Raw genomic sequence first — 25557 nt, forward strand, 5'->3', positions numbered from 1 at the left:
TGCATACCGTTACATACATGTACATGTAGTCTCTTCGAACAGACTTTAACTTATGTAATTACATGTAGGTATATCTGTGATGAGATACAAATGTCAGAGTGTGTGCAGTGTATAGTCATCATCAAATAAATGGTTTTCGGTTTTTATATTAAGACCACAAAATTTACCGCAATAACTACAGAGTACTATACAATAATTGTCCCTAAAACTCATCACACTCACTATCCTCCTTCCCTTCCAAATCGTCCTCTAATACCTATTCCACTTCCATCCCTCCTAAACAATCTCCCCAATGTCCTTAAATTCCCCTCCAAACCCTCTTCTCCATCGGTTTCGCCGGGGGTCTGTGTTTGTAACCTGTCGACGCCATCTCTTGCTGCATTCATAATTGCGCTCCCCAGCCCGCTTGGGTCAAACCTCGGCGGCACGAGCACACCAGCGCCTGGGAGTCCACTACTACCGACACCAGCGATCCCAAGACCACCAATGTTGTTACTACCTCCGCCTGGGGTGGAGCCAATATTGCCAGATGGCACGACAAGGGCTGTCAGGAAGGGATTTGACTCGACGAGATTGTCGTGTGTTACCATATGTGCACGAAACAACTCAACAAAGCTAGATTGATCAGGCCTGCGAATTCCTTTAAGGTCAAGTACCTTGCGGAAGTTGGTATCTGAGCGGTCGGATATATGGATGAGATATGCTTGTACGAGGCCCTCAGCTGGGCTACTCTGTACTTGAAGAGTTTTAAGAAGTGTATCGACCTTGGTGAGTGTCCTATTTACGAATTTTACGTAACTAACTGGGGGTGTTGTTCCGGCTTCTGCGCGGAGCGTGAGGAGTTCTTCAAATCCTTTTTTGAGAACATAGGCGTCAAGGAGCATTTGTTCAGCGCCTACCCCTCCGATGGGCCTACACCCCACCAAACTTGCCAAGAATGCAGATGCCATGGCCTCGACGACTTTATCGCAGAAAGCACGCTGATACGCTTCTTTCCCAACCAAACCTAAAATCTCACCGACAGTAGATTTGACAGCCGTAATAAGGACACCGACATAGCCACTCTGATCGCCGACTGCGTCCAGACGACTCCAGGGTGCATTTCGCATCTCGCGCCATGCAGGTTCCGCTGCAATCTCGACCTTACGAACGAGAAGCCGGATTGCCGCACTCACAACACCAAGGAACGCATCTGACTGGCGTTCAAAGTCGACCTTATCTACAACATCTGGATCGACGCGAGATTTCACCTTTTCTTGTAGCTGTGAGGTAGTAACATGACAATAATCGGCGGTGTTCAATACAACAACTACATCCTCTGCTGCTAAGGACATTGCTTTATCGGGCGAGAAATAGTGAAGGAGAACAACCTCAGCGTATTCATCAAGATATTTTGCGAAGGTTTTCGAGAGGTCAAGAAGTTTGGAACCCGTGGAGAGTTTAGCGCATTGGGCGAGGGTTATGCGATAGAAATGGAAAAGCTCAATAGATGATGGAAGCACAGTGACGTCTTCATCGGGTGGACGAAGAGGAGCAGCACGATATGAAGGTATCATATTGGATAGTTGCCTAGTTAGGGTTAGCTAGAGCCTAAGATTACGGTGGAGTTAGTATACTTGTCTTGTGCATCCACCCAAAGAGAGAGGTAGGGCTCAAAGGCCTCTGATATTGCTTTACCAAATATCAATGGTCTTTCGTCTCGAGAACTCATAGTATCTATGGAGGCTCTCTGTCAAATATCAGTGATTCCGTTTTCTATGTTGGATGAGATCACACTCACATCATTGCTAAACCTTCCTTCAAGAAAGTTCTCAAACTCTAGTGTCTCTTGTAAACACTTAAGCAATAAGTTTACGTCTAAAGTCTTTCCGCCCTCCCTCCTCATTGCTCTCGTTAAAATTCCCTTGTAATCGTCCTTTGTTCCCTCACAAAATATCTTTGCCAAAACCTCATTAACCTTCCAACTTGGTGGGAATATTCCGAGATGCTCTTCGTCATAAACCTTCAGAATTCGCTTCAACCATGCATATCTCCTGGCAATATTATCTAATGAGCCAGCCTCATCATTGCCTCTAAACACTTGGCGGTACTCTCTTAATTGCGTGTTACAGTACCATGTTACCAAACGCCCTCGAGCGCCATCCCCAAGTGCATCCATGACGTTACAGGCCTCCGCCAACATTCCTTTCCTAATTGCGACTTCTTGCTTCACAAACACCATCTCGAAATCCTCGCAGACCTGCTCTAAAAGCTCTGCCTTGAGATCTGCAACATTGCGTGAGAGTGTAGCAATTTGGTCTATAGAGCGAAACGACTTAAAGTGGGCCATAAGTTCGAGAACTGCGGACATAAGGGATGCGCATTCGCGGTATTGACGATTTTTGGATTGAGTTTTGAGCTGTTCATAAGCAGTAGCTAAAGCCTAAGTCAATAAAGCATTTATGACAACCCCCCCCCCCCCCCACTTTAGAAAACGTACTCAACATCTGCAATCTTTTCAACACCGTCATAGATAATGTCAGATTTTTCTTCGTGGAATCCAACTTCTTAATATCTGCTGTCATTGCTGCGATTGCATCCTCTGTCCTGACAGCTCTCTCCCGAACCGTATCTATATTCTCTAGTAGCTCTGCGAGCTCCGCCTTTGCGGCATCGATCTGTGAAAGTGAGTCTGCATTCGTGGTAGATTGTGTTATGACAAGCTGTGAAATCTCTGTATCGAGAGATTCAAGGTGGTTGTGGAGTGCCTGTGAAGTTGCTGGAACGCTCTGGAGCGTTCCAGGGTGGGGGAAGAGCGTATTAAGGTGGTGAATGGGATCGTAGTCGCCTACGATAGCTGTCAGAAATAGAGTGTGGTGACAATGGTTGGAGGGGTTGTGGAGAGCTACCTACCAGAGTCCAAGGGATCCACCGGCGGCCCTCCCCGCGAGGGCATTCCCCCAGAGCCGTTCATGCCGAACATGTTTAAGGTCTATTTGTTTAGGCAAGATAGTTCAAATAGAAGATAGCTATTGCGAGATGTTGATAGCTGGTAACAGAGTTACGATATGTACATGGAAAAATGAGGTAAACAACTTCCAGGAGCTCAGTCTCCCCTTCCCTTCAGCACACGTGTCTACTTACCTAATTATTGCCGAAGTGTAAGAAGGACAGTAAGAAGGAAATAGCAGAAAAGCTTAAATTTTCGAGAGTCCGACTTATGACAGAGAATCAATGAAATTTCGGACATATAGCTTCCCCGGATTCCCAACCTGAGTTACTAGAAGTGTACCAAGGGCCTGGAAATCAAAGTGAGTGTGGCTTAAACGTCAAGCGCCACTCACTGTGTGGCACCGAGGCCGGGTAATTCTATGGAAGCTGTGCATTACCAGGGTCCAAATCCTAGTGTCTAGGGCTGATCTATGTCGTGTCTAGGTGGAAGCAGCTCGGTCAACTCTACATGCTTTTTTTTTAAATCATATAAATTGATTCTAGGTACAATTACTGCATGCAGGCATAGCCTATGGCATAGGTCAACTCTACATGCGTGTAGCACCTGGATAGATCAATGGAATGTTTTACAACTTTTCTGACCTCAGCTTTGCCACCAGAAGCCTCAATTGAAAAGCACAGGTACACATCTATGTATGTTGGTATTCCAGAGCAAATTAGAGTAACTACATGTAGGGTGTATGTGCCAGAGTATCTATGCACCGATACTCTACTCGAGGATTGGGCTTGCAACTCTATCACATTCGGCACGCAAAAAAAAGTCTCTTTCCCCTGCAAGGATATCCTATGCGTGGGTCTCCGACCATCATATCCCACCAACGACCAGCCCGTGGTGGGGTTCCCCGTCCCGCACTGGCTCCTCACTCAATTGACTGACTACAAGCTTCCAAAAACAGATATGCACACCGCAGGGCCCCGCCCCCTCCCATACATACTTTCTCCAAGAGCCACGAAGCTCTGCGGGGTTTAGTTGTATGGTTTTCCTTGCTTGTAGCTTAGCTTATCTCTCAGTCTTTAAATAAATACATCTTGCTTTGTCCTCGTTCTTGTTACTCCTTTCCCATCCATCTCTGTTACTACTCCCCTGCTACTGCCTCATCAAGTGATACTACACACGAAACACCATCCATTCCTTAAGCCAATCCAGCTGATATACACACATATACATCATTATCTATAATACAATTATGGCAGCCGCAATCAAGTCCGGTCTTGAAAGTGCCCTCAACAAGCTCTCCCTCGGCGGAGATTCTGATATTAGAGCTCCTTCTCCAGAGGCTGTCAATGAATTGAAGCAAAAGTTTGCAGAAGTCGGCCAAGAGCACGTTTTTGCATTTTTCGATGACTTGACTGTCACTGAGAAGGCTGCCCTTTTCCAGCAGTTGTCAAAGATGGACCCCAAGAGGATTTCTGTAAGTTACCGTCCATCCATCAGCTATAATTATGTTTGAGTTAGTTATACTATCTATTTTTTTAAAAAAAAAAAGAAAAGAAAAACAAACTATTGAATAGCTTTTTGAGCACCATAACTAGGATGCTAATCAGTTATGACATTGATAGATCATTACCAAAGAAGCACTCTCTCCCCCTCCACCAGCTGAGACTCCGGTTGTCGAGCCCCTTCCTGAATCCGCAACAGCTTCCATCCTCGATAGCGCCTTACCTGATATCGAGTCATGGAATGAACATGGTCTCGAGTTGATTGGTAACAACAAGGTGGCCGTAGTCCTCATGGCTGGTAAGCTTCTTATATAAATGCTTTATTTTATGTTAAGTATCATTGACGCATTGGTGTAGGTGGCCAGGGAACCCGTCTCGGCTCCAGTGCCCCTAAGGGTTGCTTCGATGTTGGCCTACCCTCAAAGAAATCCCTTTTCCAGCTTCAGGCCGAGCGTATTCTTCGTGTACAAACCCTTGGCGCAAAGAAAGCTGGCAAGGACAAGGCTGTTGTGCCTTGGTACATCATGACATCAGGACCCACTCGTGGCCCTACAGAGAAATTCTTCCAAGAAAATGATTTCTTTGGGCTTGAGAAAGAGAATGTCGTCTTCTTTGAGCAGGGTGTCCTACCCTGCATTTCGAATGAGGGTAAAATCATCCTCGAATCAAAATCAAAGGTTGCTGTCGCTCCTGATGGCAACGGTGGGATCTACCAGGCCCTTATCACTTCATCCGTCCTTACCGACCTTCGTGCAAGGTCTATTGAGCATGTCCACGCATACTGTGTCGACAACAGTCTCGTCAAGGTGTGCGATCCAGTATTCATAGGATTCTCCGCATCAAAAGATGTCGACCTTGCAACTAAGGTGGTCCGTAAACGAAACGCTACCGAGTCTGTGGGTCTCATAATCCTGAAAAACGGAAAGCCCGATGTTGTTGAATATTCCGAGATCGATTCCGAGACTGCAGAAGCCCTCGACGAGAAGAACAAGAGCATCCTTAAATTCCGAGCTGCGAATATTGTCAACCATTACTACTCAACCCGCTTTTTGGAGACTATTCCTGAGTGGGTACATAGTCTGCCTCATCATATCGCAAGGAAGAAGATTCCTTATTGTGACACTACAACTGGAGAGCAGTTTAAGCCTGAAAAGCCAAACGGCATCAAACTTGAACAGTTTGTATTTGATATCTTTCCAAGGATTCCACTGTCTCGTTTTGCCTGTCTTGAAGTGAAGCGTGAGGATGAATTTTCGCCCCTCAAGAACGCCAGGGGAACTGGAGAGGATGACCCAGACACCAGTAAGAGGGACGTTCTCAGGCAAGGAAAGAAGTGGATGGAAGCTGCCGGGGCGACTGTGATAAGCGAGACAAATGAAGATGTTACTGGCATTGAGGTTTCTCCTTTGGTGTCATATGTAAGTCTTTTCCGAATGACTTTGTTAATGGATCCTTATACTAATCTGACCGAATAGGCTGGTGAGGGGCTAGAGCGTTTCGCGGGCAAAGAGATCAAGGCCCCTGCAGTTATCGAGAGGGAATAGGTCGATTTGGGCAGCTAGTTATCAAATGGAGTATATTTAGCGTAAATGAATCCCACAATGAGTACAATGCCTAATTTCCATTTATAAGTCTTAGACTTGAAAAACTATCTTTGCCATAAAGATCTGCACATTCTCAAACTTCTGATAGAGATAGAATCTATATGAAAAGCTGTAGTGGAAGCTTATTCTCACAGCAAGTATGCCATGGAGGTACATATATATCCAGGTCTTCCACCCAGCACACTCTCAATCTACATTTAGAAGCACGCCAGCTTTTTTCTACTCTAATCGAGCCAGCTGCATAAAGTAACCAAACCACCCGCCCGGATCTATCGAAAAAGCTCTACGAGTGATATCACATGAACCAACCTCTAAAAATAAAAATTCACAGTGCAGAACATTCTAGTAAAAGATGTAGAACATTGGTGAGATTTTCAATGCAACGAAATTGATTTCCTAGATAAAACGTTTTTTTCCCTAAGCCCAGCCAGCCATCTCCCAGATCCAAAAGCCAAAGAAAATATGATTGAACGCCTATCCACCCACCCGCATTCCCAGTGCCAGCCTCAATGATTTGTGGTAGCGACTGTCTTTTACCTTTCTCCATGACTTCGGGTTCAACTAATCTGCATTTTTTGTTAATCGCATCGTACCATTTCAAGATCGACGGATTTCAAGTAACATACCATCCCAACAACTAACACCATTTTTCGGCTCCACCACAACTGAACCCTCTCCCCACTAGGAGTGACGAACACCGCGCAAGCGCTGCCGCCATCCTAAGGACGCCCTCAGAACCTATGTCTGGAATGACGTCCTCGCTATAAACCGCGAGGTGTCCCCACCATCAATCATCATAGTATTCATCCTCATCATCAGCCTCGGCGAGCTGCTCAAAGTTGACTTTGTATCTAAGGAATGCACCGATCCCACCAAAGCCTTTGACAAATTGATTGCCCTCTCCAGAGCGGTCTGATACGAACTCGAGAGTGGCACCAAAATCCTTGTATTTTTCGGCCAACCACTCAAGGAAGGGGATGGACTCAATGACCTCCATTTCCTGGCCCGATTCTTTGTCCATGAACTTCTCCCGGTCCACCTCCTGCTGCTTGGTGGTGTTAAGGATAATTTCCTCTCCGGTTGAGGTCTTAAGGGTCCAGCGAGTTACATCAAGATTCTCAAAAACAACCAGAGCTACACCGTATTAGAATACAGAATAAAAGTCATATGGTCGAAAGGGAGCATACTCTCAGCAGCACCGAGTTCCATGGCTTTCAAGGTATCTTCGATACCATAACAGACTTTTCCGGTGTCCTGCGAAATCTCCTGGAAGTAGTTGCCGATCAATTTCTTTTCCTGGACGAATTTTACGTTACCGAGAGTCTCGGCAGACAGCTCGATAGCTTGATTGAACCCATGCTCACCGCCATAGGACACGTCGACAACTTTGATGATCTTGACCTGAAGACGCTGATCGAACATGTCACTCTGAGCCAGCTCAGTCTTGAAGTCGGCTGAACCAGCCAAGATAAGCCCGGAAACGTTGACCTTGTCCGCAGTAATGAAATTCTGTACTGCCAATTCGGCAACCTTGCGAACATAGTTGTGGCGCTTTTCTTCTCGAAGACGGGCGAAACGCAATGCGGATTGACCACCACGACCGTGCTTCTTGGGCAGGTCAACTGAAAACTTATGAACAACCTCTCTGGTATTGCCGCTGAGAGTGCCAAAAAGTGCACCATTACCATCCATAATGATGAACCCAAACTTGTTGTCCGATTCAAGGAGCTCAGAAAGCGCCTCGGTGTGGAATTTGTTATCACACAAGTAGAGTGAGGTGTTGATAGGCTTGAAAGGCTCGAAATCAATGTTAATCTTACGCTCCTTGCCTTCGCTGGTAATGATTTCACCACAATAGACAACGAGACCATTGGGTGGAACACGAGGATAGAGCTTAAGACGTTGCTGAGTAGAGGTAATCGCAGATAGAACAGAGAGACGGTTGACGCGCGATTTGATGTTGGAGGCGGTACCCTTCCATATTGTCAATATATTTCATGCGTCATACGACGACTCCAGTATAATAGAGGAGAGCACTAACGAATTCTTCGGCCAACATCTTTGCTGCTCGGGAGATTTGGTCTTTAGGTGGGATAATCAGCGAGATCATACTAGTCCCATTGCCCCGCGCCTCGGTGAGACGCTTAATGAGCTTCTTGACCTATTTACACAAGACGTAGAGAAAAAAAAGCTTGTCAGCCTCCACGCGCCTCCAAAAATTCACCAAACTCAGCAGCCTATGTAGCAAGACTACATAGGCTTAGATTATACATGAGAGAGAAATCCCACCTTCCATATCTCGATGTTTTTTTCCACCTCACTTGGCTGTGTTTGCGACATCTTTGCTGCTTTGTATTCTCAACAAATCTGCTCCACCCCAAAATGCTGTCAAAAGACTGTTTCACAAAAAAGGAAAGAAAAAAAGGAAAGGGAAGAAGGGAAGGAAGTGGAAGGAAAACCCAATATGCAATGTGGTCTTAACTAACCAGCAGAGATCAAGATATTGTGATGTGGTAGGAGAGATGGAGGAGGAAGAGAGGGGAATGGTAGGAAGCGAGGAGGAAAGGAGACTATGGCTGCCCGGTCCAAGAATGATGTAAATTTAGGTAACTTGGACTCGTTGGGTAAGTAATCAAGTGTGGTTTTTAATTTTTTCCCCTTCTATTCGCAGGCCAACCTCCTGTAGCGGGGAACGGCGGGAATTTTCTCTACAAAGATTTATGCACGACAGGGGTTCTTATTTTTCAACAGTGATGGTGCCAACGGAGGGGTAAACGGGAAGAGGGATACATGTACCCGCGTCAGGGAAAAGAACCAGAACGTGCAAGTGAGAAAGCAGGGATTATTTGTATGGAGTGGCGCTGAGCTGCCATACAAACTAGGCATTTGCATGTTCTGGTTTTTTATTCTAGACGCGAGTATGCATGTTTTTATGTGAGGTAAACGGTCGATCTTCTCAGAGAACTAAGAACAGGAACTCTTTCCGTGAATGAGTCAGTGAAGGAGGCTCTGTGGGACCCCTCCCCCGCACACAAACTCCGCAGAGAACAATAAATATCTTCAAAGAGCAACAATAGAGCCATTGCCCTCTTAGACATTAGGCACGTGTATCCAGAGTCCGTAGGGTCACGAATGGATATAAAATGTATGAAAAGCACAATCAAAACCAAAATGCACTTCGCACAGGTTGTTGCAAGGCTCAGACTTATGTATTCCGTCAATGAAAGCCAACCATTGCCTAGTTCACTCTACTCCACTTTTGTAATAAATCAGTTACTCTATCCAGAGACGGTACTTGAGCTCTTCAACATCTTCCAAATACAAGCAGCGAGCGGTCAAGATGGCATCAGGAACTAACCCGTTGCCTTCAGTGGCATATCTAGGCCACGAACATCCTACTCTCATCAGGTACGCCTAACCAACCATCCTCATATATCACAAACCCTAATAAATCTCGTAGGCAGCGATTGAATGTTTTGACCCAAATACCCACGTCTTTGAGCCCAAGACCACAATCGAAGGTACCCAACTATACCACCCAAGCCACCATACAGCTCTAACTACTCGTAGACATATTCGTCGCCGTCGAGGACCGCACGGTCACCTATGGCGTGGTTCCCTTCGAGAACTCCACCAATGGCTCCGTAGTCTTTACACTCGACCTTTTCTGCGACCGCTCCTCGCAATACCGTTCTACGCGCGTATGTGGAGAGGCTTATCTGGATGTACACCACTGCCTTCTCTCCCCTGCCAAGGACCTCAAGTCAATAACAAAGATTTACTCGCATCCTCAGGCATTCGGCCAATGTGAGACTTGGCTGAACGCAAACCTGAAAGGTGTAGAGAGAGTGGACGTTTCTTCCACCTCAAAAGCCGCTCAGATCGCTGCGGGCTTTGAGGACGCTGGTGCGATAGCCAGTAAGATTGCTAGTGATGTGAAGGGGCTCAAGATACTTGCCGAGAACATCGAGGATTCCCACGATAATACTACACGCTTCTTTGTGTTGTCGGCCACTAAGCGATCAGGTGTGAGCACAGGTGAATGGACGGTGGAGGAGGGGGGTGGGAAAAAGAAAGATAAATCCCTGTTATCATTCACGATCGACCATAAGTTGCCAGGTGCACTTTGCGATTCCTTGAGGGTTTTCAAGGATTTCGATCTTAATCTCACCTCCATCGTGAGTAGGCCCACTCGAGTAGTTAAGTGGAATTATATCTTCTTTGTTGAGTTTGAAGGACATGCCGAGACCGATAATGCCAAGCAGGCATTGGAGGAACTGAAAAGGTACTGCGTAGACTTGAGGGTTTTGGGTAGTTACGTAGACAAGCAAGGCAGGAAGGGGTCGAGGTACAAGGAGAGTTGAGACAAATAGAAGCACGTCTTTATAAAATATGGATCTTTGCAAAGCTGAAACCAGTTTAAGCCTTGGTTCGCATAATCACTTTGACCGAAACAGAACATCACTATGTTCATGCCGTGATAAAACCTGAATTCTCGCCGATAAATATAAAAAGAGGTAAAAGGTGATGTAGAACGCCCATTGGTAAAACAGATACATTACAAAAAAACACGCCCATTACACGAAATCTTAGTTTCAGTGGTAACAGACTAAACCTGACTGTAACCCCGAGTAATTCTTTGGGCTCTGTTGGGTGAATAGCAATAGACTGCACAGTGGTATTTCCCCCATTTGTTCTCCTGCCCCAGAATTTTCCATGCTATAGTTTCTGTAGAAAGAGAAGGGGTGGGTTTCCCTTAATTGACGAAAAGTAGTTGTTTATTTTCCGTACTTCTGGAACTCCCAGTCTCGATTGTCAAGTGGGCAGACCTGACGTGTTTTCAACCAACGAGATATGCAGTGGAAATGGAAAGCATGCTGTTGGAAATTGGTTAGCCCTGGAACCTATATGTACTCTGGGTATAACACAAAGTGCGACATACATTGCAGATGCCCCAAGCAACGGTGCACTCCTCGCTGACAGCGCTGGCTTGATTAGCTTGACACTCGATGCCTAGGTCGAGTTAGTGAATAGTTCTAAGGTGCGTTGGTAGATAAGCGGCATACAAAGGTCCATAATATGGTTGCGACAGATGGCACAGTTCTCAACGACGATATCCCATGACCATAGGGCAACGGCATTCCACTGTTTCGCTCATCAGCATCTCTTGACGTTGTAGATCACTTTAGAAATCATTGATGGGGACCTACTTTCTTAACCTCGAATCGGGGCTTCCCAGAATCACCGGAGGGTCCACTCTTGGAGACAGCTTTTCCCTCCTTTGCGGTGGCAGCAGCAGCAGCATCCTTCATGTCAACGTCGGCCATCGTGACTAGTTGCTTCTCAAATAATTGCCTGATAGGATGAGGAAGGTAGAGGGGATTATATTGTGTGGTTATGGGGATACAGCGATGTGTACCTTGTTGGAGGGTTAGCAGTGTAGTGGTGGTGTGGTGGAGGGAGGGTTGATAGCTATGGATAATGACCTATGTGATTTGGTTGCTCCTCCTTTGGTGGGGCCTAGTGGTTACATGTTCTAGTAGTACATGTATTTAGGCAGCAATGATCACTGATGACAACCAGATAGGTAGATTAGATAAGTACGACTATCAGCGAGTTCCAGGTCGCGTCTCCTACCCATCCCACTAATTAATTTTATCACATAACCTAAGTCCCACCCCCCGATCGCAATGGATGGACATTCTCCTAAATACCGGACAACAAAGCCTGTCCCCTATAATCTTAATGAGCGCATTCGTGGCGCCCTCGAAGAATCCTTATGTTTGCCTTCTCTTCCATCACCTTCCTCTGCTATAACTGACAAATCTCAGATGCCCAGGCGATTGAATGTCTCGGGGGTGCCATAAGCCCTGGCGTATCCACTCCCTCGCCCCCCGCAGCTCTTATTCCTCCTCACACTCACATTCGTCTCATAACAACCCTCATTTCCCATCCATACCTCACCAGTCAGCTACCCAAGAATGAACCTACCCCCACAGCACCTATCGATGCCTTTCTTCTGCTCCGTCGGGCCTTGAAGCTGATCGGACCTCTCAATACCGACTTTGCGGCTGCATGGGTGTTTGAAGATACCAGAGTCCGTGGACGAAGGACCAAAAAGGAAAGGGATAGAGATAACTCGCCGGCCGCCAATACCACTACTGATGATCATCTTGCCGGTGAACTTGCTGAAGGTGAATCACTATTCGCAGTGGCAGAGGATGTGTGGGCGATCGTTGGGTGGGGATTCACATGTTCAGTCCTACATCCTACACGGTGGAAATGGTGGAAACTGCAATTAGAGATCTTGCTGGATGTATTGGAAGCGGACTGGGAGGATAGACAGGCAACGTGTGAACAAACATGCAACTCTGATGCGTTGAAGAACGCACTGGTTGTCAAAATGCTCCCAGATACCAAAGGGAGTGCGGGTTATAAAAAAGTAATCCGCGCAATTCTTGCCAACGGAACTGGGTCAAATTTAGATCGGTGCAATCCGATTTATAAGGATGAGCTTTCTACAAAACGACCGAAGAAGAACAATATGGGAAGCCTTAATAGTTCCTTTATCGACGATGATCAAAACGAACCCGAAACTACCCCTTCAGCAACATCTAAATCTCCATCGGAGGATATTGAAATGGCCGATGACCCCCCCGATATAGAGGATGATGATATTGGTGTGGCATGTGAATGGGGTGGAATGGAAGCCTTCATTTTACGACAACGATTTCTATCACTACTCTCATCTGTATCTTATCGCCGCTGTTACATCGACATTGATGATCTCTATCGCGAGTATAAAGATATCATATTACGTTTCCCGCCGTCGAGCTTTATGCTTTTTACGTCAACCTTCATTTCTACACAACCCAATTATCGGGCAGCATTGAATCAGCTCATTCTCGATACTATCATCTCATCGAAGGCACCTATGCCGAAGAGGAATGAAACAGATGATTTGACTATTGAAAAGCTCATGAATCGATATCTTCCCTGGCCTGCCAATACGACCTCTGTCAGCGATAATGCTAAAGTTGCGATGCTACTTGAGAGTTTGATACGATTACTCGTAACAGAGGCAGAATTGGTCTGGAGCGCAGAACTTGAGCTGGCGGTTGAAAAGGGAATCGAGGAGAGAAGGAAAAAAGCTACAGGCGATCGAAGGATAAACAAGGAGAAAGAGAAAGAAGCGCGGTTTGCGCTTGAAGATGCGGAGGGGAGGCTGAGAGCAATGATTGCATTTTTAAAGAAGAGAGCTGATAAATAAATCCTATTCCCATAAGTACTTACTTGTATTTTATTTATGTTTTTGGGGAGGTGTTTTGATGTGACCATGATAAAAATACGATAGTTTCTGGGAATTTTATTTTTATTCACTAACCGTCGTTATAAGTTAATTATTTATGAAAAAACGATTACGATGTACCGCGCTCTCAGGATTGCCACTACATGTAGTATACTAAGATCAGTACATGTAATTATATAATTATATTACCAGTAGTACTCAACAATGATTGTTTGGTTCAATATTGGTACTCATGTTGTATAAGCTACATGTATGCACTCCAGTGCTGTTAAAAAATACGCAGTACTACGATCGCTACATGTTTTCAATTCCGGCAGGGATACATATGTACGGAGATATTATAGCATTTTGGCCAATCTAAAGGTATTAAGTACATGTATTGACTGTAGTACATGTTGAAGTGATCATCAATCGTTAGCAAGGGTCCAGGAGGCTTATTTATAGGGTTAGGGTTACCATAAATAACATCACCTAGCAACGCGCGATAAACTCCTAAGCTCAGCTCAGCTCTCTTTGACGATAAGACGCCATGGCAGACACACCGGAAGACCCTGGAGTTATACGGTGGGTTATTGGCTTCATCATGGTCGGAATGGCCTGGTATGTACTCTCACCTTCCTTATTTTTATCAAAAATAAGCTAGTCAGGACGATCAAAGCTAACAATATGGACATAGGGGGTTTACCAACCCGTGAGTTGTATCCAATTGCAATTACGATGACTGGACATAATGAACTGATTGTAGTCGCGCGGTAAAGATTCATACGCAAGGCAGCAGTAAACTATAGTCCGCCTAAAAGGGATGTTCTGGAGGATCCAAATACCGGGATGGTCAAGAGATTTATCTTGAAGTTAGTAATTTAACCTCTTCTGTTTCTGTCCTGGGGCTTCCTATTAGTCTGTTGGTTCCTGTTCCGGGTGCTGACAGACGCGTACGTGGGCACTATAGAGCTGTATTTGCGGCTTTCGATATGTTGAAGAGGCCGAGTTATGCAATCCCGCTACGTACGTTACAGCTTATAAATTATCCATCCCTCCCTGAGTGTGTTGTTTTTTAATGCGTAACTCCGTATACAGTTATAAATCTCACTGGCTCTGTATGGTTTTTCCTGTTGATCGGGAAAGCTGGTATATAATTTCCTGTTTCCTCTCTTTTTTGGCAGCGTGCATCGATTACTTGTTTACTAACTGTAGTGTAGAACTATCTCTTACTGTTCCCATCGTGAATTCGCTTGCGTTCCTATTTACGGTCTTGGGGGAGTGGTTTGCCGAGCGAAAGGTCATTAGCAAAGGTTTGTTGACCTTATAATCATGCTTCTCCCTCTTTCCTTTTTTTGTAGTGGCCTGTATTCTGACTGTTATGATATGAGCAGAGACATGGATTGGAATGGCACTTGTTTTGGCTGGGATCGGACTTTGCGTGCATAGTAAGACTTAAGTATAGAGGAGGGCTTGTGGTTTTTTGGCCATCGACTGGATGATACATATCAAAATAAATTGACATTGGGGTTGCTCGGTTTTAAGGATATAGTACTGTATATCGCACTTCATAGGTAACCTCAAGTTACCTACATAGAGCTAATTATGCTTAGTTTCAAAGTAAGAACAAGAGAACGCTCTTGTACAAGCTGGGTTTTAAGTATTCTATTGACATACATGTATTTCCTCAGAAACACGAATATGCTTTTTTTATGGGTTTGTAGGTTTAGCCCACCGCTACATGCATGGCTCGAGAAGCTATGGTGGGTAGGTGTGTAAACTTCGGCGTTTGCAGCCAATGCCCCGAATGTCGGAGACAGAGGGGGTCGCGGGTAGAATGGTACAAAGTTGCCTATATAAGTTTAGCTGGCGATTATTCAGCGAGCCAAATTCATTTTGCGAGCATTGGAGCTTTGTCCGGTATATACATGTATGTCATAGTCGCTGGTAGTCCGTCCTTGGCATATATCTGGGTATAAGAGCGCTCTACGTCTGCAGAGTGGCTGTACATTCCCACATTATGGGCCAAAGATGTACCGGACTACATGTACATATACGCATAGTATACTGTATGCATATAGTGAAGCGAATTAAATACCCTGGAAACTGGAGAGATCGAGCGAACTTCTTCAATAACTTACATTAGGTCCATTGTTTGTATGTTATGTATATATCCAAAGAAGAGCAGGATCAACCGGGGCCGAACCAGCCTGCTGGCAACCAGTCAATCGATAGAAATTGGGAGATCCACTCCCATAATGGTACTAGCGCCTAGCCTAACAGTGGAATTTTCTCTAATTCCCATACAAAAAAGTTCCTCTGAAGTTGACACACCCACCACCTATGCCTTCTCGCGCCATAGTTAAGGCCTAAGTACAACCAGAATTAGTATCCAAGGGACTCTATATTTATATTCATTAATTTCTTGTTCCGAGTTCCGCCAATATCTCTATTCCACCTCCAAACCTCATATGACGCCGCTGCAGCTACGGTTAATGTCATAATCGTATGTATATCTTTGGCATGGTCACTCTTAAATTATGTATAAAGGAAGATATGCGTATATACTTACTGAAACAATATATAATAAATGAGATACCAACCAACCGTCGATCACACATAGCTTTGAAACATTACCATACCATGCAGTATTAGAATACACATATCTCAGCGCCACTATTTGTACCAAATTAACCCTTAGCCTATTATAAGGTAACTACTCATACGTTAATTAAGTTCTGAGAATTCTTGGTAGCAATGACCTCACAAAATTTCTCACGACTTAATTAACGCGCGAGTACATGTATCTTTAATTATAACCCAGGCGGTACATACATGCACTAGTTGGAGCAATTAAACCGCAGATACGTTTGTTAAAGACTACTAAGTAAGGCGAGAGAGTTATGAACTACATATAGTAGAATATCAGGCCTTTAACTATCATACTGTAATATAACCCTTGCTTGGTGATGACAATCAATCAATCGACCATTGCTGGGTCGTTTTATTAGATTTACGGTCATAGATTATCACTCGGAGATCGGAATGTTTAGAGAACATACATGTAGTATGCTTCTCCTTTCTAGATGAGGAGTTTGATGCAAAGATTATTATTCTTATTTTATATCTGTACACCCCCCCCCCCCCCCCCAAAGCTTAGCGATAGTCTATTATCAGGGCCCAACTAACTAGGGTTCATAAATGCTCTTATTGCCCGTAAACTTGCTTATATATATGTACGCGTAGTCAAGAGATATTCATGTAATGTCTGTATGTGATATCCTTGCTGGATCGATTGAGGTGTAATTTCGACCAAAGGGTTCATTTGGCGACCGTTGGTTACTATAGGAGATGTTGTGTGATGTCCAAAATATAGGAGGATATATACATAAATGATATTGTGTGAGTAGCATATATGATCGTGGAAATAAAGTTGTGCTGATGAATGAATTTTTGAGAACTGCTTGATGCTGATAAGAAAAAAAGGTGATACTCGGGTTAGTTCTTTGAGACTCGTGTGTCATATCATGTGGAGTGTTGTATTTTGCGAGTCTCATCATAAAATCTATTGTCGGATGCTTCGTTTTCCGAGTGACTTTTTATGATGAGCATAGTACCATAATAAGCCACTAGCACTTTTTCTCTTGCTTTATCGCCACCCCCACCGTAAACAGCTGCACCCCAGATCACGCGATATCACTCGACTGCTGCTGCAGCATGACGCCACGCACCTAGCCTAACATGATTCCCATTCGTCTGCTAATCCAGCTGCATCCCATAAATTCCCTTACCAAGAAAATTGGTGTAAATGCATATTTGTGGTCGTCCACCCCGGAAGAGAATACGCCCGTTTTTCCCGGCAGGAATCTCCCATGAGCTGATAAGGCAGAGGGAAAAGATATCGGTTTTCTTTTCATTTGACCAATAAAAAACACAGGTTCGTAAAATATTTCTTCACCAAACCCTGTATTCAAGACTTGACTACTGACTAGTACGACTGTGACATTCACAACGCCGCGAATCATCCAGTCTTTGGGATCCGCGGAAGCGGATCTTTGAGATGATATGCGAAGCAATGCCGTAGGACCCGAAGTTGAGCCTAATGAATACATGTAATTAGACGTCGTAAGTTAATTTTTGTTTCGAATCATTGCATAGAGGAATATTACAGCACCATCAGTATATAACCCGTCCGATCTTCGGAATGCGGCAGTGGTGATTGGTTACATGTGCCCTATCTGCAGGGAGAGAAGCAGCATGCTATATCGAATGAAGACGCAAAGGCATATATATTTCCTATCCAGAGAATAATGTTTAGCGGAGTACATAGAGTACACAAGCAAAGAACAAAGGTGATGACGATGTCGACGATGTCGACGATGGATGCCCAGGACCTTAGCGAAGTCCTCAAAGCTCAGATAGCGTCGGATGGTGAAACATGCTTCAGTTTGACATCAGAATTTCGGTAGGTGCCGTTCCCGGTTTCGCGGGGGATGTAGCGAAAGTTCTTGGGTTGAGATGCTTGATAGAGCCGCATGTAAGGAAAGGGAAAGGCGTGGAATGAGCCGCGTTCGACTTTATTCGTGCGTTGACCACCCGCTATCCATGGGGCTCTAGCCTCTAGGGAACTACATCCAAAGGATGTGATGTCTGGATGTGGAAGTGGGGGAGAGGAAAGAACCCCAGTAGGCAAATCTCTACATGTAGGTAAATATTACTACCGTTCTCTACCCACATCATACCTGTAGCTTTACTCTGTGAGTGTAGAGTACTCTATTCTAGAATACATGTAAGTACAGGTACATGTAGAGTACTCTAGTTACATGTATGCATCTTTTCCACGTAGCTACATGTACTTCTCAATATCTGTAGGTAGAGTACTCGTACTTTCGTGACGTTTGTAACCGCTATTGCATACCATACTAAATTGTGGACTTGGCGCGTATTTGTATGGTATGCAATAGTGGTTCCTTTTACAAACGTCACGAAAATACGAGTACTTGTTAATTGATGCTAAAAGGCCGGTCAGATATCAATTCATACAGGAGTACATTATTTTTTTCGGGATTTCAGCTTTCTTTTTTGCCGGCAAATTTATTAGGGAGGGGATGACGATGGGGTGGGTTGAAATCAATTATTAAGGGGCATCTCTGTTGGCTAGAAATGACAAAAAACCAACCAGACGATTGGAAGTAATGGGGTCCAGGACTATTGGATGTATGTCATATCTCAATATCTAGGCTGCAGTATGGTGTGTTGATAAAAGAGTACCTGGTAGTGTTTCAATATTTGGATCTCGCGTGAACCCTCATTGCCATAGAAACGGTCAGGGATAATAGGGCTCGGCGTACGTGCTACCCACTGAGCGCTCGACATCATGATCAGAGAGATAAAATTCTGATGCAGACGGAGACAACTCATCCCTCCACCAAGAGTTTTCTCTGCATTCCTTCCTTTCTTTTTTCTGCTAACCCTAGTAGAGCATGTACCGTACCTACATAGACTTTTTTGGTGGTGTCCGAAAAAATTACATGCAGCGCGCGGGAGCGGTTGCTTGAGTACCTACGCCTAAGGAGTTTCCTGCATACATGTAGTATCATCGTGTATCTACAGTGCTCTACATACTCTACTCGTGTAGAAGAGTATCATCGTGGAGATAGCTCAAGGCACAAGTACATGTAGAGTACATGGAGGTACTCGTACCTGCTCTAAAATAGAGTGATAATATTGAGGGGGCTCATGAAAACGCATGCGCGTCGTATCGATGAGATAGATCTCTTTCCAAACCTAGACCGCTCAAGTGTCAGAAGTGTGGCTTGTAATTAATATTCCCGCGTTCGGAAATACGTGATACCCCGTTGAGACCAAGATCAGCTCCTGACAGAGCCATGGATTTCAGAACAAGAGTAGAGCACGCAAGGAAGCTCCAATCGTGAGGTACTTACCGCAGTCGGTCTCAGCCGCGGACAAAAGGTAAAAAGGGCAGGCACACATAACAAACGGGGGGCTAGGAAACCACCTAGGAAAAGTCGACCCAGGAATTGCGCTTGCTTGCACAGGCAAAGCACCGCCGCCACCATATTATTTGTGTCACTGAGATTTGTTTACACCCACCCAGCCGCCATTTATCGCTCTGCCTCTGAGAAGAAGCGAAAGTAGGCTGTTGTTGATTGGATGTATTTTTTTTTGTTGTTGCTGTTCGAATTCTGGTTCTGCTCAGGCTGTGTGATCAGTTTATCCATCATCGAGAGACAGGAGCCTACAGAATCCCCCTTGGGTCGACGTCTCCTACCTAATTTTTATACCTTAGGCGCCTGTAGGTACTTACTGCACTGCAACTGCTGCACTGCTATTCTCAGCCTGCGGTGTCGCCATTCGAGTTTTCTTCTCGCATCCTCTTGCGCATTTGGACAGAGATAGAGACAAACACAAACAGAGTGACATACTAGGCTAGTAGCTCTTTAATCAGCTAAAGCAGCCAGACAACCCAACCACGCAGTAGCAGGCAGCAAAACCTCCCGTAAACAATAATCACCGTCCACAACTACGAATACAACCACTCGGATCGAAAGCGTCGCGGAAGAGGAGTAGGAAGAAAAACAGCTCCCACCCCCATTCACTCCCCGCCGCTCGCCTCGGTTGCCCGCCTCCAACCAACTGGAGTACCATCACCTGCCAGGCCCTCCCGTCGCTCATTCCAGCGTCTCATCCGCTACTCTTCCTTATCCTCCCACACCCAACCCCCAACCCCCCAACCCCCTCCATCACCATCATCATCATCATCACCATTGCTACCTCCCTCTCCACTGTCAGCAATCAACATCACAACTAAATAATATATTCATTGGAATAGTTTCGCCTCTACCATCTCTCCCACTATTCTTGCTCCTCAGACGGAGCTCTACCCTGTAACCAAGTTATTTTCTTCTTCCTCCGTTGGCATTATTGGTGTATCCGCCTGCCTTGCGGCTGGTTGATTCACAGCGACAGTTTCAGCAACGTGGGCATCAACAAAAAGGTACCCGATAATTCAATTCTCCACGAAATCCCTATTAGACTGTTTCTAATTTGTCTCTTCTTTTTTTGGCGCCTAGACCGCACGCGGTCATAGTTGGTAAACTCAACAAAAATGGGAGGGAATAATGCACAGGAGCAGTCCGTACTCAGCTCTCAGGGGAGCTACACTGCAACCGACCTGTCACGCAGGACAGATCACACCAGCTTTTCTATTCCCGAAGATGGTCGTCCAATTACTATTCAAACGAACCGAAGAAGAAAAAAGGATGCTGATGCAAGCACCACTTTGAGCGGAACCAACACTTCGCTGCTGATAGAGTATTTCGAAAATGGCAAGCCGAATGGCGGATCCCCCAACCGTCGTCCGAGCGTTCGGGTCAAAGTAACCCCATCGGCTCAAAGGCGCCACCAAGTTAAATCTTCTTCTGACGGGAATGGTCTACATATCTCGGACGCTGGCACCAGTCCTCGAAGACCATCACATACCCAAAGAATATCGCTGTCGCCGCACGTCGGAGAGGACAGATTAGTTATGGGTGATAACCGGTCAACTTCTGGAGACCATTCATCGATCACATCGTATAATTCTGCCGATCAACCATACGTTAGCATCACTCGAGAAGCGGCTAGCCCTGAATCTGTCAATAGCTCTCCTAGGGACAAAAGTGAATCTTACAATCGTCGTGCCGCTCGACGGAATAGGTCTGCGTCAAGGAGCAAACAACCCGAAGGCTACTTTGAGAAAGATTCAATTAAGTCGCAGAAAGGAGCAAGGAGTAGAAGTGTGAGTAGGGAGTACGATATCCAAGAAGAAGCTGGGCTTAAAGCACCGAAATTGGGCCGCAGGAGGAGCAGAAGCCTTAGTCGGGAACGCATATCGAATCGGGAATCAATAGCTCTAAGCCAACACGAGAAGCAATCAATCGAGCAGAGTGTGATGGAAGGATTTGAAAAGTTGGGCAAAGGACGTAATGCTAAATCACGAAAAGGATCGCAAAGCCGGGGTGGGAGCACCATGGCTGGTGACTACCTAACGGCGCCTCGTGCTAGAAGCCGTAGCCGGAGTCGTGATCGAGAAGTTGATGACATCACAGCTGAGAAAAACCGACAACGCCGTAAAGCGTCTCAAATGGAGGAGTCCCAATTGCAAAGAACCGCTTCAATCAATAACCCGGCGCTTCTCGATCTTGTAGAAGATGCCATAAAACGACTCATCCTCCCACAACTCAATGAAATCAAGACCAATAATAATCAAACGAAGCTCTCAAAGTTCGACCCAACCGTTGCATCGGCCCTGCTTGAACGCCAGGGTAGTAAAAGGCTCGACAAGAGTTTAAGCATGCCTAACGTTGCACAGCCGATGGTAGTTCTAACTCCAGACATGGAAAAAGGAAATGGCCAGGGTATGGTAATTGCTGGCGGTGCTGATTCTCAAGTTTCAGAGAACAACCGAGAGGTAGTTTCACAAGTCATGGCGGAATTAAATGATGCGATTGACAACGGGTTCGCTGACGCTACACCTGAGAAGTCCGAAATGTCGTATCCTAAAGCGCCAGGCCTTGGACTTGGCCCTCCTCATTCCCCGATTCTGTCCGAGGCCGGAGAGGGAGTATCGCTTGTGGGCGCGATTCCTAACGGCGAGAGACTTGAGATGCCAGATGGACCAAATAGGCTAGATACTCCCGAGACATACGCAGAGACCAGGGCATCTATTCTCTCAGCAAGATCAGGCCTCCCATATCCAAAAGAGAACGGGATGACTACTGGGCATACACCTCCGCCACCAGATTCAGAGTTTCCGGTGTTCAGTGAGCTGAATTTACCGCACCGAGCATCGAGAAGCAACCTATCGGAGCGCGATGGCACTGATGGTAAATCATTGGCTAACAAACGTTCACATCTCAATATTAATAGCAACGGTTATGATAACGATGGTGTGAGTTCAGTTTCCTCCGGACGTAGCGGAGAAGGTGAGCGAGCGCTATCGATTGCCTCTCTCAGTTCAACACAGAGCACCAAGTTGGCGAAGCAGCGAAGGGGTCAGTACAAAGGCAAAGGAAAAGAGAACGCGGACATGTCAAACATTCACGAAAACGAGTACTGGAACGGAGATGTTTCCAAGAGGAATGGTGCAGTAGATGCATACTTCGCAAAAGTACGGGAGGAAGCGCAGGAGAATGCGCTCATGGATGCTAGAATTCAGGGTACATCCATTGAAGCAAGACATTTGAATACAGAAACCCAGCATAACTTCGACCCCGCAGACATGGAGAAAGACGGCCAGCGAGTTTTCATGTTGGGGGGCAACCCCTCAATGAGATCCACACCGGTTGTCCCACATTCTCACCAAGCGTCTGTACTCGATGCCCCATCCAACTATGGTATGTCCGACGTGTCTTATAGAACAGGCTCGGCCCCTGCACTGGGTCCAAGTGCTTTACCTAGGGCTGGTGATAATGTGCCAGAGACCCATATGAATCTGGGAGAGGACGACGAAGAGATCAATACCAATCCCTCTATAATCCAGGGACCCATTGGTCATGGACCAGATGATTGGAAATTCAACCCTGCCAATGATCATCAATACAATGATGAAGAATCCAACGGAATGCCGCCATCTCTCCGGTCACTGTCACCAGCGATTCAGACAAAAGATGAAGGTTATATTTCTGCTGCTAACCCTGGTATGCAATCACCAGGTCCTATGACGCCTATTCAGCAAATGGGGAGTCCATCCATGGGCATGGGAGCTATCCGTGGTATCGGTCTCGAAGATGATGATTATTATGGTGGACACAGAAGAATGGGTAGTGGCAATTCCCATGGCATGCCATCACCATTATATGACAGTGCAACTGGAAGAGGGGTTGATAGGATTCAGTCAAAAGATATTGTTGCACTAATGGATCACGTATGGGATTTCTACCCGGCTTGCAGGTTTGCATACTGACAATTTCTAGCTTACTGTCCGTGACGCTCAGCGTAATGCTCGAGACACCGAGATTCTAGTTACGTTGGTACGGAGTGCTGCGGAAATGAGGAACTCATTCGAGGATATGAAGAAGCAACTTGAGAGTCAGCAAAGGACTATTGTTGACGAAGTAGGAATAAATACCGAGAGAAGCGTGCAGAAGGTTATACAGGGTCCCCGACCATTGCCACCTTCGGCCCCTCGTGTCCCTAGATATAGACCTGAGGAAGAGGACGATGAGGGTCCGGCGAAGAAACGCAATGTTTTCAGAAGAGCGCTCAAGGGACTGAGTATGAAGAGCTCTAACGATCTTCAAAGAATAGAAGAGATGTGGGTCATCTTGAGATATATTTCCTTTTGCGAAGGCACTAACATTAAGGGAACAGGCTTTGCACCTTGTTGACTGAAGTCGAGGGTTTGAAGGGTGGCCAAGAGTTTTATCAGCAAAGTTTGGGACAAAGTCAAAGTTTGGGTACATTCGATGCTTTCAAGAGCCCCGGTAATACAGAAATTGCAGGAACTGAGACTGGTGGGCCCGCGAATTCTTCAGGTGCAAATTCAGGCTATTATAGCGGCGTTCCTAGCCAGCCCAGCGCCAGCAACAGGATTTATCAAGATGAGCGACCGCGGCAGTCAAACCGGATCACGCCTATTGAAGAAGACGCTGTACTCCGAACTCCGCCACGCGAGGCCCCGCAAGAAGCCCCCCGTGAGGTTAGAGGTGGCTCATTACCTCTTAATACGCCTCCCGAGACAAGGGCGCCTCCGGCTGTTTTCAGTAACGATAATACCCCAACAAAGTCGGCGGAAAAAAGTAAGCGTGAATCTGGTACTTCCTCCATTTTTCCTAAAATCTCACGATGGTCAGAAACTACGACTTCCACCGCCGTCAGAGGGTTTCTGAAAAAAGGAAAGAACCACGCAGCCGGTGAGGCTTCAGACGGTTCCCGATCAGATATCAACTTTTGGGAGCCCCCTGTTAAGAGCACCCAGGCCGAGCCTCTTTCACCATACTCGGAAGGGCAGCAAACGGAGAAAGCCATGTCACCCGTTCCCCCTTCTTCAAGGGGCACAGATGCTCCAATCAACCACTCCAACCGCAGATCCTTGGAAGTGCATGCTCCACAACCCCGGATGCCCTACAATCACCAACTTGAGGCGCAAGCTCAGCAGCTTATGGCTTCAGGAATCGTCCCTAATTCTCCGAATGCTAATGCGTCGGTATCAAGTTTGGGAACATTCCCACCTCTAGGTCCTGGAGGGTTTTCCGATGGAAAGCTAATGTCTCCTTTAGCGCAGGATGCTTACAATCAACATCTACAACAGCAGGGGCTACTAATAAAAACCCCCATGAATGGTGGACCACCACGGCCACCAAAAGAGCCAGTCACTCCCGCTGCTACTGTCGAGGATAGCGAATACCCATCATCAGAAAAGAGAAAATCTAGACACAGGGATGAAAATGGCGAAAAGATTAGGAAACCCAAGAAGGAGAGGACTGAGGAAGAAAAACAGAGGCGTAAGGAAAGAAAGGAGAGAAAAGAACGCGAGAGAGAGGCAGGCGCTTCCTCATCTGCCTCAAGGAAGAAGTCTCGTGATTTGCTATCACCCGAGCAAGAAGGAGGAGTAAGTTACCATTTTGACATTTACCCCTGGGGAGTATATGTTAATAATATTGGTCTTAATTTAGCTCGGATCACCATTTTCAGCACGTTCTCCATCAACAGCATCTAGGTTGCAAGGACCTCGACCATTGTCAAGTAACAGCAACAAAGAGAACGCCAGAAGACACAGGCATCAATCCTCCCAAGGTACCGCAGGTGAGCCCCAGCTCCCCAATCTTGAAAGCAATCAATATTGATTTCACCCCATCTAGATACCTTTGGCAACACCCAAGAATATGAAACTTACGGTGGCAATTATCGATGATAATCTTATGTCGTAATGATACCGATTTCTTTTGGACTCTTTATGTTTTATTCATTTACCACTGTCACCTTCATCCGAGTCATGATGGAATGTTTTTTCTTTTTAAGTTCAGTTGGGGCAATACTCTTGTTCATTTAGCTACATGAATTGTTTTAGGATTGTTGGATTTTCTTATCTATATTCTTGGGAAACCTTTATTTTCTTTTCATTGTAATTTCACCATACCAAGGGGGTTCATGCTTTCATTTCTGCTTCATTTGAAAAGGTAGCGGGTAGGTTTTTCTGGTGTTTCTCTCTCTCTCTCTATACTTCACTTC

The 25557-nt window shown here is 45.7% G+C and overlaps 8 protein-coding genes across 8 annotated transcripts; 5 read left to right on the top strand and 3 right to left on the bottom strand.

Annotated features, from left to right (window-relative positions):
- Positions 1-221: 221 nt before the first annotated feature.
- On the bottom strand, positions 222-2962 carry LAJ45_02109 (uncharacterized protein; the record flags this gene model as incomplete). The annotated part of the gene is made up of 5 exons (XM_046111701.1): positions 222-1569; positions 1617-1729; positions 1781-2415; positions 2480-2827; positions 2893-2962. The coding sequence occupies 5 exons, from the start codon at positions 2960-2962 to the stop codon at positions 222-224; spliced, it is 2514 nt and encodes an 837-aa protein (XP_045975645.1).
- A 585-nt stretch (positions 2963-3547) lies between these two features.
- LAJ45_02110 (uncharacterized protein) lies at positions 3548-5975 on the top strand (the record flags this gene model as incomplete). The annotated part of the gene is made up of 7 exons (XM_046111702.1): positions 3548-3612; positions 3667-3823; positions 3888-3963; positions 4186-4403; positions 4552-4729; positions 4789-5849; positions 5907-5975. The coding sequence occupies 7 exons, from the start codon at positions 3548-3550 to the stop codon at positions 5973-5975; spliced, it is 1824 nt and encodes a 607-aa protein (XP_045975646.1).
- An 847-nt stretch (positions 5976-6822) lies between these two features.
- On the bottom strand, positions 6823-8375 carry LAJ45_02111 (uncharacterized protein; the record flags this gene model as incomplete). The annotated part of the gene is made up of 5 exons (XM_046111703.1): positions 6823-7083; positions 7144-7169; positions 7223-8009; positions 8077-8196; positions 8325-8375. 5 exons carry the CDS (start codon positions 8373-8375, stop codon positions 6823-6825), a joined length of 1245 nt encoding a protein of 414 aa, XP_045975647.1.
- Positions 8376-9206: 831 nt separating this feature from the next.
- LAJ45_02112 (uncharacterized protein) lies at positions 9207-10399 on the top strand (the record flags this gene model as incomplete). Its single annotated transcript, XM_046111704.1, has 4 exons — positions 9207-9244; positions 9407-9443; positions 9496-9556; positions 9606-10399. 4 exons carry the CDS (start codon positions 9207-9209, stop codon positions 10397-10399), a joined length of 930 nt encoding a protein of 309 aa, XP_045975648.1.
- A 414-nt stretch (positions 10400-10813) lies between these two features.
- Positions 10814-11362, bottom strand: LAJ45_02113 (uncharacterized protein; the record flags this gene model as incomplete). The annotated part of the gene is made up of 4 exons (XM_046111705.1): positions 10814-10912; positions 10978-11048; positions 11102-11180; positions 11246-11362. The coding sequence occupies 4 exons, from the start codon at positions 11360-11362 to the stop codon at positions 10814-10816; spliced, it is 366 nt and encodes a 121-aa protein (XP_045975649.1).
- A 363-nt stretch (positions 11363-11725) lies between these two features.
- LAJ45_02114 (uncharacterized protein) lies at positions 11726-13305 on the top strand (the record flags this gene model as incomplete). Its single annotated transcript, XM_046111706.1, has 2 exons — positions 11726-11816; positions 11867-13305. 2 exons carry the CDS (start codon positions 11726-11728, stop codon positions 13303-13305), a joined length of 1530 nt encoding a protein of 509 aa, XP_045975650.1.
- A 568-nt stretch (positions 13306-13873) lies between these two features.
- Positions 13874-14782, top strand: LAJ45_02115 (uncharacterized protein; the record flags this gene model as incomplete). The annotated part of the gene is made up of 7 exons (XM_046111707.1): positions 13874-13944; positions 14021-14035; positions 14103-14195; positions 14294-14349; positions 14422-14472; positions 14544-14636; positions 14718-14782. The coding sequence occupies 7 exons, from the start codon at positions 13874-13876 to the stop codon at positions 14780-14782; spliced, it is 444 nt and encodes a 147-aa protein (XP_045975651.1).
- A 5670-nt stretch (positions 14783-20452) lies between these two features.
- On the top strand, positions 20453-25240 carry LAJ45_02116 (uncharacterized protein; the record flags this gene model as incomplete). The annotated part of the gene is made up of 12 exons (XM_046111708.1): positions 20453-21650; positions 21698-21703; positions 21783-21796; positions 21869-22211; positions 22287-22544; positions 22605-23251; positions 23301-23641; positions 23698-23783; positions 23862-24125; positions 24180-24937; positions 25002-25122; positions 25188-25240. 12 exons carry the CDS (start codon positions 20453-20455, stop codon positions 25238-25240), a joined length of 4089 nt encoding a protein of 1362 aa, XP_045975652.1.
- Between the last annotated feature and the right edge of the window lie 317 nt (positions 25241-25557).

This window comes from Morchella importuna, assembly GCF_003444635.1.
Source record: "Morchella importuna strain M04M26 chromosome Unknown Morimp01GS003, whole genome shotgun sequence".
NCBI lineage: Eukaryota > Fungi > Ascomycota > Pezizomycetes > Pezizales > Morchellaceae > Morchella > Morchella importuna.